This window comes from Scophthalmus maximus, chromosome 14, assembly GCF_022379125.1.
Source record: "Scophthalmus maximus strain ysfricsl-2021 chromosome 14, ASM2237912v1, whole genome shotgun sequence".
NCBI lineage: Eukaryota > Metazoa > Chordata > Actinopteri > Pleuronectiformes > Scophthalmidae > Scophthalmus > Scophthalmus maximus.
The window spans coordinates 13,586,172-13,599,646 of NC_061528.1; the positions used below are offsets into that span (position 1 = coordinate 13,586,172).

Consider the following 13,475-nt stretch of genomic DNA (forward strand, 5'->3'; position numbering starts at 1 on the left):
CAATTAAATAAAAAGGAAAATGAAACTGTACTATGAAAATCTCTTTGTAGCCCTACACTTCCTCACACTTCCTTATTTGCTGAGGAACCTTTTTAAACAAAGTTCGGATAAAACCAATATAACTACACGAAGGAATGATCAATTTTTTTTCACCTCAGACTTTATGAATTCAAGAAATGATTCAACAAGTGGCCCCCGGCACGGCCCCTTTTGCATAACAACACAAATCGAACTCACATAGTGTGAATCATTTTATTCAGAAGGACATGACACACAACAATCAAAACAACAATTTTAAATCTGATTGTTTACAAATCATAATATATTTGCAAAAAAACCCAAAACCTAATCATATGGATTACGTGACTGAAAATCAATCAGCTACAATTAAAGCTGCACATTATTCATAAAAACAAGTTCACTCGACCCGAAAAGTTAGAGACCATGCAACTACACCTCACCGTTGAGCATAAAGGTCGACCCCCCCCAGCGCAGTGGAGTAGTGAGGCTTCCTCGCCACGTTCGAGGAGGATCTCCGTCCCGCCTGGAACATATTGACACAAAGGACTTGTACAGGGATAAATGAGGGTAGCATTAGATGACATGTTTCAAAAATAGTTTTTATCAAAAAATTCATAATTCAGATCTTTTTAGACAAAACAAACTCTTTTTTTTCTTCTTTCTCTAGCTTACACAAGGACACTTATGGCCAGATTACTGACAACAGTAATTTAAAAAGGAAAAAAAATACCATGGTGCTGCTCAGAAAGTTCACGGATATACATCGACAGTTCTGCATTTTAAATTGCTTCACTGAATTCAAAACTCTCCACGAACAATTTATGGGGTATTCAATTTCCCAAAGCAGAATTTCTCGTCTGCACTGTGCTTTTAAGAACTGCTCACAATGAAATGGGGGGTAAAAGGAATATTTCACCCATACAGCGATTCATTTAAACGTAATATTCTACACAAAATCAGCTTTGAACCGACATGAAATCAAGCTCCTCGCGGCCACTGAGGTTAAATACTTGATAGGAAAGAAGGTGGGGTATTACTTTGAACTCAAATGAACAGTGTCTGGGTGCTTTTCAAGAAAGGTTTATACACTAAAAAAAACATCATGATGCACAATCAAACTGCATTATCTTCCAATAAAAAAATCAATGACATCTGTAATGTAATAACCTCAGAATTTTTTTTCAGCGAGTGAAAAGGACTTTTTGTTGAAGCGCATAAATGCTGAAATCAGATAAATGTGACTTCCTCCGACAAAAACTGTCTCTCGCACAAGCCTCGTCTCTCGAACCGACACGGAGATCTAACAGTACTTCTCAGAACGTAAAAAATATACACATCGTATTTACAGCAGGATATTGTCTCTGTACATTCTACAGGGAATGTTCAATAAGGATAAAATGAAAAAAGTACTTCAGGATTAATGCGGGTGCCGTCCTTCCCTGATTGTCAGCAGAAACTCAACAAGAGGGAGTATTGGGGGGGTGCTAATAAAAACAGTGATCAACACAATAGCACCCATGACGTTACACAAACATGTATAGATGGAAAGAAAAAAGTCAACAGTGCGATAAAGTACAGAAAAGACCTCGCCCAGCCATATTTCAGCAAGGCCTTGACAGATTTCTGGCTTTCCACTGAATTCTAGCCGATCGTGATCAAAACTACAAATATCTCAAACGTGATTCAGTTCTCGTATAGACAAACTGCGACAAAGCTCAACATTTTTCTCAGAGAATAGTTTGAATTAAAGCTATAGCTGGAGCTATTTCTTGCTTCTAAAACTAATCAAATAAGTTGGGAAAAAAAAACTAGACAAAGCTCAACATTTCACTAATAGAAGAGGTTGATATAGCTTATGCGTTTGTTGCCATTGTGCAAGTTGAACTAGTAACCTTTAGAGCGTTGGCTGTGTAAAAAGAAATGCATATAAATGAAGGATTACAGGAAAAGTTTGAATTAAAAAAAAAGAAAGAAAGAAAAGGCACAAATACAAAACTAATCAAACATGAAAACTATAAGCACCTCATTTCCTTTGACCTTCAATGTTGGCTGTCCGAGGAGAACAACAATCAAACCACAGCTACGAGTGACTAAAGCGAAGAGGTTTATCTGTAATTTCATATAACGCAAGTGTGACACGGGGGCCGTTGTCAGAAATCTCTTTTTTTTGCCTTTTTTAAGTAAAAGGTATTATGCAACTCATCCGTCGTGTCAGCAAGTACTCCATTTCGTGTAGTGAAGAATGTGCAAGTTATGCAAATAATTAAGCACAATCCTGTTGGGTAATTTCACTATAATACTAAAATAAAATAAGAATTATCCTGCAGTCATTACATGTGCAGCTTTTTCATATGCAAATCCTTTGGGGGGGAAGAGAAAATCTTTCAGATCTAAAACTGCACAGCCTTTTTATTGCACAGTTTATACTGCACTGGAGTCGCATTCCTAAAAATCACTGCCAAGAAATTCAGCCATGAATTGTAAACAACTTATGAAAGAGAATTTCAAATTTTTTTTATCACAGAAACCAAGTTGGGTCCAATCTGTGAAAATTATTCAGTTTCCGATCTGACCAACACCCAATAGTTTCTGTAGCAGTCATTACACATATTGTGTAGAAACACAACACCCATTTTAGGTGATTTTTACATGATTTCAACATATAGTCAAGAATCGGTTATGATTCATTTCATATCATTTCAGTGAGGAATTTTTACGGGAATTAGGGAGGCTGGGATAAAAAGGGGTTCTACTTAAATCTAACCAGATAAACGGAGGGGGGGAGGGAGCTACAGAAAGCGCAAGAAGGCAAATATAAATAGGGCCTACAGTTAAATAAGTGGAAATATTGCATTAAGCAGCAAGAGTGATTTGATCATCTTTTGAGCAAAGGCAAACTGATTGACAAAAACATTCAAAATAAACTCTATGGCAAAAGGTATGAAAGGATATTTCACTCTTGTTATTATATTATTTCCTCGCACTTTATACTTTGGTCGCCTAATCTCTTAACGTACATTCTGGAGCAAGAAATACGCCCACACACGATTACGAGGTTGCTTCTTAAAGGGGAAGTGTTCATCACGATTAATCGATTTTCAGTATTTCCATTCTGTAAAAAGGTTGAACTTGATAGGAAAAAACAAAACAACAGATCATGAATGGGTTTGTTAAAGAAAATGCTTTGAGAAAGAGCACACATTTACAACGGGACTTGTTTTGGCAAATCAGGAGACATGAGATAAAGTGCAGCTGAAATTATTAACAGAAATGAATTTTCGAACCTCCTTTACCCTTCAGCCAAAGGTTTCGCTGGACGAGGCGTCCGGGGAGGAGTTCATTTGAGACCTGGTCTCGGTGACTCTGACTAAGGGGAACTCGGTGAAGTCTGTGCTGTGTCCCCGGAGACTCACTTGTCCGTTGGTTACAGTGAACTGTGAGGAGGGTCCAGATCTCGTCGTCTGGAAATGAGATTTGAAGTTCTGATCGAAGGAGCTTATCTGAAACGTCTGCAGTATTCCGGGCGAGGACTCTGTCTTTTTGGAGGGCGACACCTGCTCCAGGAAGTCCTCCTCTGCCGGGGACACGGCCGAGGGAGGGGTGGCGTCATCGCCCGAAAAGGAAAACGAATGCTGGGAGTCTCCGACCAGCAATCCAAAATGAGGTTTCTCCAGCGTTGACCTCAGCGGGGAGCTCATACCTGACTTGAACCTGCCGGGGGAAGGAAACTGTTTCTCCGTGGAGAACAGAGGCTGTCCGGCTAACGTGGGGTTTTCAGACACCAAGCTGAGGCTCTGGCTGGTCAGGTAGCTGTCGTTCTGGCTGGTCCTCTCCAGCGCTTGCTGGAGAAATTTGGAGTATTCCTGCAAGAGGCTGACTTTCTCGGTGGCGGGCTGAGCCTGGGCGCTGGGGGCCCCGAGACCCTCGACGGGGCTGCCGTCTGAAACCGCGGAGGAATTGATGGATATGCTTGACGTCACCTCCGTGTCGGCCACGCTGAAAGAAATGTCCGACTGCCCGTTGGCCTTGTTGGAGTAGTGATCCAGCAGCGTCTGAAGAACCTCGTCCGGCAGCACGCCCTTGTCGTGAGTTGTCTTGACTTCCGCGTTGATCGGCTGCGGCTCCAGAATGGTGGCAGGGACAGTTTCGTCGATGACCGTCGACACCGCGGTTTGTGTAACAGGTGGCGGGGTGGAGATGCTGCCCGCGTTCAGGCCGTAATCTCGACTGTTGTTGGCCATGGTAGCCTGAAGGTAACGCTTCTTCTTGAGGAACTGCATGGCGTCGTCGTAGTTTGTGCTGCTCGCCGGCTTTGTCGATCCCACTTGAAGCGTCTCGACCGATTCAAGTTCCGTGTTGCCTTCTACTTCCAACAGGCCTTGCTTGTCCACGATCTCAAAGGTGTACTGCGCGACCTTGGTGTTTTCCTCAAAGGAAGAGAGAGTGGTCAGGCAGGGAGGAGCCTGTTCACTGGACTGTTTCAGACTCCTCTTGGGGACCTTCTTCAGGACCAGCCTAGGAGGAGTGGTGTCCTCCGAAGACACTTCTCCTTCTTGGCGGGGGCTGGGCGCTTCTTCTGGAAGTTCCACAGAGTAGTCAGCCATCACGTACTCGTGTTTGACTTTGGAGGACACAGCAAAGAGTGGTCGACCTTCAGTATTTTTCTTTCTCTGCTCCTCCTTCTCTTCTGTCTCAACAACAGCGACAGCGTGCCCTTCTGTCTCAACAGCGGTGAAAGCGCCTGAACTCTTGTCTGCGCACTTCTGGCGCTTCTTCTTGGGCAGCAAACACTCTTTTGCGAGGATGGAGAGGCCTGAAGAATCTGCTTCACGCGTGGGTCCGGTTTTACTGGCAGCTTTGTTGGCCTTCCTCTCTCTGTTCTCGTGACACATTCGCCTGTGCTTTAAGACCCGGTCTGTTCTGGAGAAGTACTGCGGATGGAGGACACAACATGTTTATTTCAATGTTGAAGTAAAAAGACACAAAAGTTGAGGCGACAGACAATTCAAGCTAAATCTAGAAAACAGTGCTGTTGACCTCTTATAAAACATAAGATGCTCATTCTGTTTGTTCTGATGCTGCGGCAAACTGAACCTGTGTATCTTCCTTCTTATTTTAGTACCGGTTGTTAACTCTTATCTAAAAAGCGGTTTAACTAAAGCTGATACTGAACATTCATACAGCATTTTGTCCTGCACAAAAAACATCTAATATAATCACCAATTCAGATATTTAAGTGTTTCACTTCCCTTGATTCATCAACCACGTTCAACTGTCTCCAAACTTCCAGACGCACTAATGCACAAGCAAACAAAAGCAGCGTACCTGGTGACAGTAGTCACATTGGTAGGGCTTCTCTCCACTGTGAGTTCTCTTGTGTCTCTCCATGTGATACTTCTGGATGAATCTCATCCCACACTCATCACAGCGAAAAGGCTTTTCGCCTTAACAGGGAGGCAAAAAGAAAAAAGGAAAAAACACTAGATGACTCACTTGAGACTAAAATGATAAATAAAAATCCCAGTGAACACCGATTGCATTCTTCACTCACCAGTGTGGATCTTCTCGTGTCTCTGGAGAAGATATTTCTGAATGAAGCGCATGTCACATTGGCTGCACTGAAACGGCTTCTCACCTAGAGTTTGAATAATATGCAGAAAAATACAGAAACCACCGTAAACTAAAGGCCACTTTTTGATTAAGCATTTTGATAATTTTGATCATGATACAGCCACAACATAAAACACAAGCAAGACTGAGTAGTTCGTACCAGTGTGAATGAAGACGTGCCTCTGCAGATGATAGTTGGTTCTGAATGCGGCATTACAGTGACCACAGATGTGACACTTGGGATTCTGTATGCCCAGCGATCCGTCGTCATTGATGCTGAGAATCTGTAATGATAAAAGTATTTTCTTCACCCTCACTGTGGATCAGCGTGCATCAGTCTTCTGAGATAAGAATTCCCCTCCATTCTCAAGCACACAATCACGACTTGGCTTTAATGAAACACATGGTGAATGATTGTGACTTGTACCTTTGCTGGTGAATGCTGCTTCCTTTTCTTCTTCTTGGGACACACCAGCATGTCCTTGGTGGCTTTCTTGTCCTTCTTTATCGGGGCTGCTGGATCAGACAGCTTCAGCTCCTGCTTGATGCTCAACTGTAAATGTAGGACCATACATAATTAAGATATGTAATATGGCACATGACCTTCTTTAAAGCCCACCCATTCAGCCAGCACTTTAGGCCAGGGACGTGTAGTAGGGCAAGTAGAGGATAATCAACCCCTGTTAGGGGAACTCAACAGCACCTCTTCCTCAAATTAAGAAGCTAGTTGATCTGGTTCAAGCATCCTCTTAAGATAACTCTCACAATAGACTGGAGGGAAACCACTGGTCCTGGGCTACATCTATATATTAATATGTTGTTTCGTTTTAAAGCTGCGTTTTAAAACTAAAACAATCTCCATCCACATAAGCTCCTTCACTCCGTATCAGAAGTAATCCCCATCCATATTGATACACTTGAAAATGCATGTTACGTGACCGTTCATGTGCACTGAGCATGCACATGCCGGTGTAAACAGGAAGCAGATTGTCTACTTTGCTGCCCGTTGCAGAAAATACTACGGACAAGAAACATCGATGACAAAAAGTAAGAGCAGGGTTTTCTTTGCTTGGACCGACGACGAGTTGTAACTGTTACTGACGGTGAGTGTTAGTGACGTTTTGTATTCACAGCGAATGCAGGTGTGCAAAAGTCTCAGTTTCAGCCAAACTTCCAACGTTTTAGGGCCTCGAAAACTCCACCGTAGTGTGGACGGACAGACGTAAACATTGCAACAGTGATGCGCTTTAAAACATAAACATAGAAGTTTGGACGTTGCCCAAGCGAAACTAGGACATGCTGAAAAATACATCTGCCAGCTGGCCTGGGAGTGTTTGCAGATCCCTGATCTGAATTTTTTTTTTTTTTTAACTAATGTTGCTACACTCAAAGATTTCAGCAAATAACCTGCTTGACACATTGTAATTCTGAGGGGCAGAAAAACTCGGCCGATCCCTTTCTCGGATTGCCGGCAAGGACACAGGCTTTCTACTGGATATATTTGTGTCATAAACTTATCACAAATAACTATACATTTTCAATTCAATATAAAAACATTCAGTATTTTATTTTAAACTAGTTTGGCTGTTTTGACTCTGAATTTGTTAAAGGAACTGACAGGCTGTAACAGACAAGGCATGGAAAGATATGAACATCACTTAACACTGGAAACATTGTTACAGTATCCACACAAATAAATAATCCCATCGATACATGGACTACTTCAGAAGCAGTGTGGACTCACTGGCATATGAAGCAAGCAGGGCAACTTATTGGTGAGTTTTAGGGGGAAATGCACTCCCACCTCGCCTCCTCCTCCCTCCTCTTCTCCTCCACCATTCTTTGTCATGTCCTCCGGCATCATCAGCTGCTCCGGAGGAACCAGGTCATGAGTAACCAGCGAGCTCCCCGTCAAGTCTTCATCGTCGTCTTCATCATCATCATCATCATCGTCGTCCTCAGCCAAGAGAGGGTGGTTTGCCAGTGACCGTTCGCCCAGGGTCATCACCACCAGTCCGGCTCCGCTGGCCAGCCCGACTCGCCCTCCTCCATCTATTCCTCCACTGCTGCACTTCAGCAGCATGCCCTCCAACTTGTCCTCTGTATTCATCTTACATAGAGTAGTTCTTGAGTCTGGCAGAGAAAAAAAAAGGAGACAAGAGAGAGAGATTACCGGAAAATGTTGCGATGTGACATGTCAAACATACTAAATCCAGACGATTCTCAATATATTTTCAATATAGACATTAAAGCAAACGAAACTGCAAAATATCAGGGGTGAACACAATAAAGGTAAAGACAGCAAAGAAACAGACCTCCATATGAATTTAGGCAGCATCATGGTAAAAGCTAACCCAAACCCTTACAATTTCAATTTCCTGTCAAGCCATAATTTGACCTTCCTTCTGTGAAGGCTAATTATTTTAGTATTATTATGTGTAAAAAAAACTTATTCTAATTCATAGGAACGTTAAATGTAAATGAAGAGGTCCACGTACTGACATTGTTATTAATAGTGGAACACGTCTGGTGGACAGACATAAGTCTGTTTTTATAAGTATTATGCATATTTAATATCCGGTGGGTTTCATTCACTTATTCACTATTCGTGAATACAACAATCTGCCACGACATTAAACCCAGTTAGCAGTTTTAATGTTGCGGCTACACGGTGTAACAAAAGACTAATACAAACATTGCACGACCTAGGACCATGAACGCAGCACATTATCGTAATAACTCATCCTCCTTCTGCGGGACTTCACACTGCTTGGTATCACTTTGACACTGTGTTGTCCATTTTGTACGGTATGATCACAGAAACAGCAGCAGCTGACCCACTCTAAAGTTTGACAGAGAGTCATAGTCTCAGAGCTAGTCCTATACATCGATCAACAACAACAACAACATTAAAACCACTGTTCTAGTGTTGTGACTTGTCAGTGGTAATGTATTTATGAGCCAGGCCTTCACTGTTTCGTTTAATTTTTTTGTTTTTTTTCTCGAATACTGCTTAATGACAGGCTAGGTCGTCAACAAGGGGTGTGAAGTGTCGCAGGACCAGCTAGACAACAAGCTAGACGTTGTACAGTGGAACGTCACAGAGGCGATGTCCTTACCTGAAGCTACCCTGCAACAACACACAACTAGTTAACTAGCAGTCGCTCGATGTTAGACACGGTTACACAAGCTAACTTAGCCGCTGTGCACCGTTTGGGAAGAGGGTTGCACCGTTAGCCACCGGCCCAAGAGGTGTCGCAGCACAAGTATCTGTCCCGGTCCGAGCACACACCACCAACAACAACAACAACAACAACAACAACAACCACCACCGCCGCCGCCGCGTCCCGTATGTAAACACACTCACTGTGTCACTTCAGGTTAAGTGGGTTAAGTCCCTCGCCTGGCGGCCAAGCTAGCCGCGCCTGTCAAGGCTGCTAACGTGAAACCACATCACGTCCACAACAGAAGTGCCTCAGAGGTCGGCGCCCCTTCAAAATAAAAGCTCGCTTTGCCGACTTCGCATGGGACACGGGGTCTTAAAGTGAACAACAACCACAAACAATAAATATTGAATTCCAATTGTTGTTACAAGTTGGTAATAGCAATATCTGAATAGGGCCACAACGCATATCAGCCGAATAAATGCAAAGTCCTACACACTAACTATTCCCGTTCGCATTTTTTCAGGTGATATTTCAATAATTTTGAGACCATCTAAGAAAACATATATTGATCGAAATCCTAACTCAGCTCAGCCAATGCCACCGAGTCAATTTAATATATTCGCACTTCAAGTTTTTCTTATAAGTACTGGACCGAGTGTCTCACTCACCGCTTTAATTTGAAGACTGCGGCCGGAAGTTTCAGTTTTCACCAGCTCGTACTTGACGAACATCTACGGCCTGCTTAAGGCTAGTTAGCTACCTGTTAGCAGGTCGCTGCAGATATTGACCAGTGTGTCACTGTAATATTCAGTTGACACAACATCTGCATCGCGACAGACGTGTCCTCTCACGCGCAGCATTCAACTCGAAATTCTAGCTCCCGACCAAATGACACACATGCCACAAATCACAACTTTGGTTTGCACATTTCACCAAACTTGTCAGTAGCGGCTATTCCGCTACGGCGCTAGCGCGCGCCCCCCCCCCCCCGCTTCCTCAGCCGCTCTATAGGCCACAGTGTAACTGGCTACTAGTAGAGCTAACTAGCTAGCTCGCTGCTAAGACAAACAATTACGCACGTGTCGGTGGCGCACAAGAGAGAGGTCAACTCTCGAAGCTGCACTGAGGCTTCTTACCTTCGATCCGTCTTAGACCCGTTGAGCTGTCATGGTTGTTCTGCAAGACTACAGGGTAATGATGGCGTGCGGAACAATCACATACACCATCACATTTCAGGAAGGCATGTCGACTCCTGTTCTGTCGCCATCTAGTGGTGGAGAGTGGTAAGTGTGGGGGAACAGCGCGCTTCCGAGTGGAAACTATAACAAATGGTGAATTTGCCACAATCCAAAAAACAAACAAAAATTGCACACAATGACTCATTTCAACCACGAATCCAATCGACCGTGTGATATTTCATTGATAGCTGCAGAATTACTGTGACTTGAGAAGCGTTTTCCATTCATCCGCCCTTTATTATGGGATTATATTTGAGAATATACTTCTTTTGGAAAAGGCGCGTCAATAATACACGAACCTTATACACGAGGAATAGTGTATGATAACAGAAGTGTGGCATATCTACAGCGTATGCATCAAGTGGAAACTGCTCAAGTGACCATTCATTCAACTGACAGGTTTACCACAGAACATCCCGTCAAGAGTCGTGATAAAATGATACCCCCCCCTCTCTCTCTCTCTCTCCCACACACACACACACACACACACACATACACACACACACACACACACACACGTGAGGAATACTAATCAACCTGTATCCCGACAAGTGCAGCTCGGCGCGCAATTTAGGACTTCTCCTCTCTGCCTTCAAGAGAGACGTCCCTGCTGGATTCAATCTAAACCTCCTCCTGCTGAATTTCATCGCGTTTGTATAGTGCAGCCTTCTTTCAGCGAACGAGTGCTTGTCACTGCTTGCCTTCTTTCGTGTCTCTGTCTCTGTCTGGTGTGCGACAGGGAGTCGGGCGGAGAGGACCTGTGGACCGACAGTGCACTCTGGCGCCGCTTCTAGCAGGGGAAGCCCCCACGCGTCGCGCGCTTGGATCGCCGGTGTATATTCGCGGCATGGAGTGCGTGTGCATGTGCGTCGGGGTCTAAATGTGTGAGTTCGCGCGCGACAAAGCCCCGGGCTCAGTCCTCAACAGTTGCCACCGGAGCGGAGGAGAGGAGGAGAGGAGGAGAGCGAGAGAGACAGCAGACTGAGGACGGACGGACAGCGGAGCCCCACGCCGCTCTGCCCGGCTCTGCTCCTGACATGCAGTCGCTCATCTCTCCGGTGACAAAGGCCATCCTAGTAGCGCTCTTCATCTTCGCCATACTCCTCATTCTCTATGTGATCCTCTGGTACATCTGCAGAGACGTGGACTGCGACCACGGAATTTGAGGATTCCGTCTGAACGGGAGTTTCGCAATGGGGCGCGCAGAGGAGCCGGCAGAGCCCAGGGTCATCCTGTAAGTCAGCGTGTCTGCTTCTTGTCTCGTCTTTCTCGTTGTGTTTACGTGTTCCTGTAGGGTTTCTCTGGCTCTCTCTGTCTGTCTGTCTGTGTGTGTGTGTGTGTGTGTGTGTGTGTGTGTGTGTGTGTTTTCATGTGTGTGTGTGTGTGTGTGTGTGTGTGTAGGTGTGTGTAGGTGTGTGTGCGTGTGCGTGTGCATGTGTTTGTGCATATGCCTACACGCGCGCATTCCCATCGTGCGTAATGCAAAATGCGCTCTGGTTAGAAGGTGAGGACCGGCGTGCGTCTCCGCCGGGATCCCGGCATCCTGAACCCTCAGAGCAGAGCGAAAATGAATTTGTGTCCAAATTGACAGGGATCCTCTATCAATACTGCCTTATGTAATACACACCCAGTGTTAATTCAGAGGGGGGACACGCTTAAGGTGAAACAATGTCACCAGGACATAAGTCAAACGGGAGGACGGCGTGGGCGCGCGTGTGCGCTCTCAATTAATTGTAGGCTATATACGGTCACATTGCGGTAAACGGCGTGGGTGTCCCGTAAGGTCAAGAACAACAGTGTTTGCCAATTTAGTTTTGTTTCCCCCCAATCCTCCTTCCCCTCATCCTCCCGTATATCCGCAGCGTTAGTTCATGTTCAGTTCATCTTGGTCTCTGTAGATACTTCCACATTTTTACATCCAACGAGATAACAGGATTATCTCCATTTGGCTCCTGTGCGTCTTATTCCTAATCTGTTTCGTGCCATGTTTTTGACTCCTTATCATGAACACCCCGCTAATGCTTTTACGCATAGCGCATTTATATTCCCCTTGACATTCTGCAGCGTGTTGCAACATGCTGTGTCCAATCTTAGTTTAGGAATTGGCTCATATCTAGCCTACTGACACACACACACACACACAAAGTGAGAGCGATAGAGAGCACACTGGCCTTTCTTAATGAAGGACCTCTCAATATATCAGACAGGTTGGCCCACAGTGCCCGAATTGTGTCACATGGCCCATAAAAATATCAAACATATGACATATTCTATTTTCATGGATCCAAAGTAATTTGTTATCATCTTCAGCAAACCCAGACCAGGAAAATAAACAAACTGTGCACATTTTCGAGCAGAGAATGTGAAGGACACACCAAGGACAAGTTGCTTTGTTGAGGCTTTTTAAGACATTTGAGCAGGAACGTAGAGAGGAGGAATGCACACCAACCCCCAGTTACTTTTTACTTTCATTTCTTTCTCATTTCTTTCTGCGAATCTTAACAACAAAAATATGTCATCACGGTACGTGGGGATGGCATACAATGGAATTATACCTGATTGCGAGCTGCTTAATGACAATCACCAACAGCAGCTCACACTGCACCTTTTGATTTTATGTATCACTCCATAAACAACTCCCATAGGGGATTTAAATAACCAAGCATCTCCCATAGGTCATCAAAGTTTAAGCCTTAAAATAATGTAAAACCTTCTTATTTAGAGCTGCAGGTGCAACAGTGTAGTATTTAAAAATCCACAAGCAGCCTGAATGCGGGATGCAAGCCACGTAGAAGAAAACCCTGAAGCCTCGTAAACTGTTGTGTGCACTCTCCTGCAGAGAAAAGGAGACAGTCCGGTGGGATGGCAGATGTCCTCATTGACCGCACTACAAAATGATTCCTGTCAGCCATGAGTAGATATACAACCGACCTCTGTCACTTCTTAACACACAGAGACACACTTATGCACACACACACACACACACACACACACACACACACACACACACACACACACACACACACACACACACACACACACACACACACACACACACACACACACACACACACACACACACACACACACACACACACACACACACACACACACACACAAGGCCGTGAATGACTGTTCTAACTTCATCAGCCCCGGTAATGGCATGAAAAGGGATCCTTCTCTTACAGTGGGTGTCTGTCTGTTTAAACCAGTGCCCTGGATTGTCTGTGTGTGTTAAGGTGGAAAGAAGGGGGGGAAAGCAGTGTTTCACTGACCGTCTGTGTTTAAAAAAGAAAGGCTGTGTGTGTGTGTGTGTGTGTGTGTGTGTGTGTGTGTGTGTGTGTGTGTGTGTGTGTGTGTGTGTCTGTGTGTGTCTGTGTGTGTGTGTTTGTGTGCGCACGCGCACGTCCGTGTGTGTGTGTGTGTGTGTGTGTGTGTG

At 44.5% G+C, this 13,475-nt stretch overlaps 2 protein-coding genes across 5 annotated transcripts in view; one reads left to right on the forward strand and one right to left on the reverse strand.

Annotated features, from left to right (window-relative positions):
- Nucleotides 1-238: 238 nt before the first annotated feature.
- Nucleotides 239-10,180, reverse strand: znf148 (zinc finger protein 148). 4 transcript variants are annotated; one of them, XM_035604743.2, is made up of 7 exons: nucleotides 9,935-10,180; nucleotides 7,436-7,764; nucleotides 6,059-6,184; nucleotides 5,792-5,915; nucleotides 5,573-5,656; nucleotides 5,347-5,465; nucleotides 239-4,952 (listed from the first exon to the last, which is right to left on the reverse strand). In XM_035604743.2, the coding sequence occupies exons 2-7, from the start codon at nucleotides 7,739-7,741 to the stop codon at nucleotides 3,318-3,320; spliced, it is 2,394 nt and encodes a 797-aa protein (XP_035460636.1). In that variant the 5' UTR covers nucleotides 7,742-7,764; nucleotides 9,935-10,180; the 3' UTR covers nucleotides 239-3,317. The 4 variants fall into 4 exon arrangements, with proteins under 4 accessions (XP_035460636.1, XP_035460635.1, XP_035460637.1 ...); XM_035604742.2 differs by having other exon boundaries at nucleotides 7,376-7,764; nucleotides 9,935-10,177; XM_035604744.2 differs by lacking the exon at nucleotides 9,935-10,180 and adding an exon at nucleotides 8,999-9,129 and having other exon boundaries at nucleotides 7,376-7,764.
- Nucleotides 10,181-10,639: 459 nt separating this feature from the next.
- Nucleotides 10,640-13,475, forward strand: part of LOC118283082 (dehydrogenase/reductase SDR family member on chromosome X-like) — a 40,554-nt gene continuing 37,718 nt past the window's right edge. Inside the window, exon 1 of the mRNA XM_035604763.2 lies at nucleotides 10,640-11,270. The gene's annotated coding sequence lies outside the window, so the exon portion shown is untranslated. The remainder of the gene's footprint in view (nucleotides 11,271-13,475) is intronic.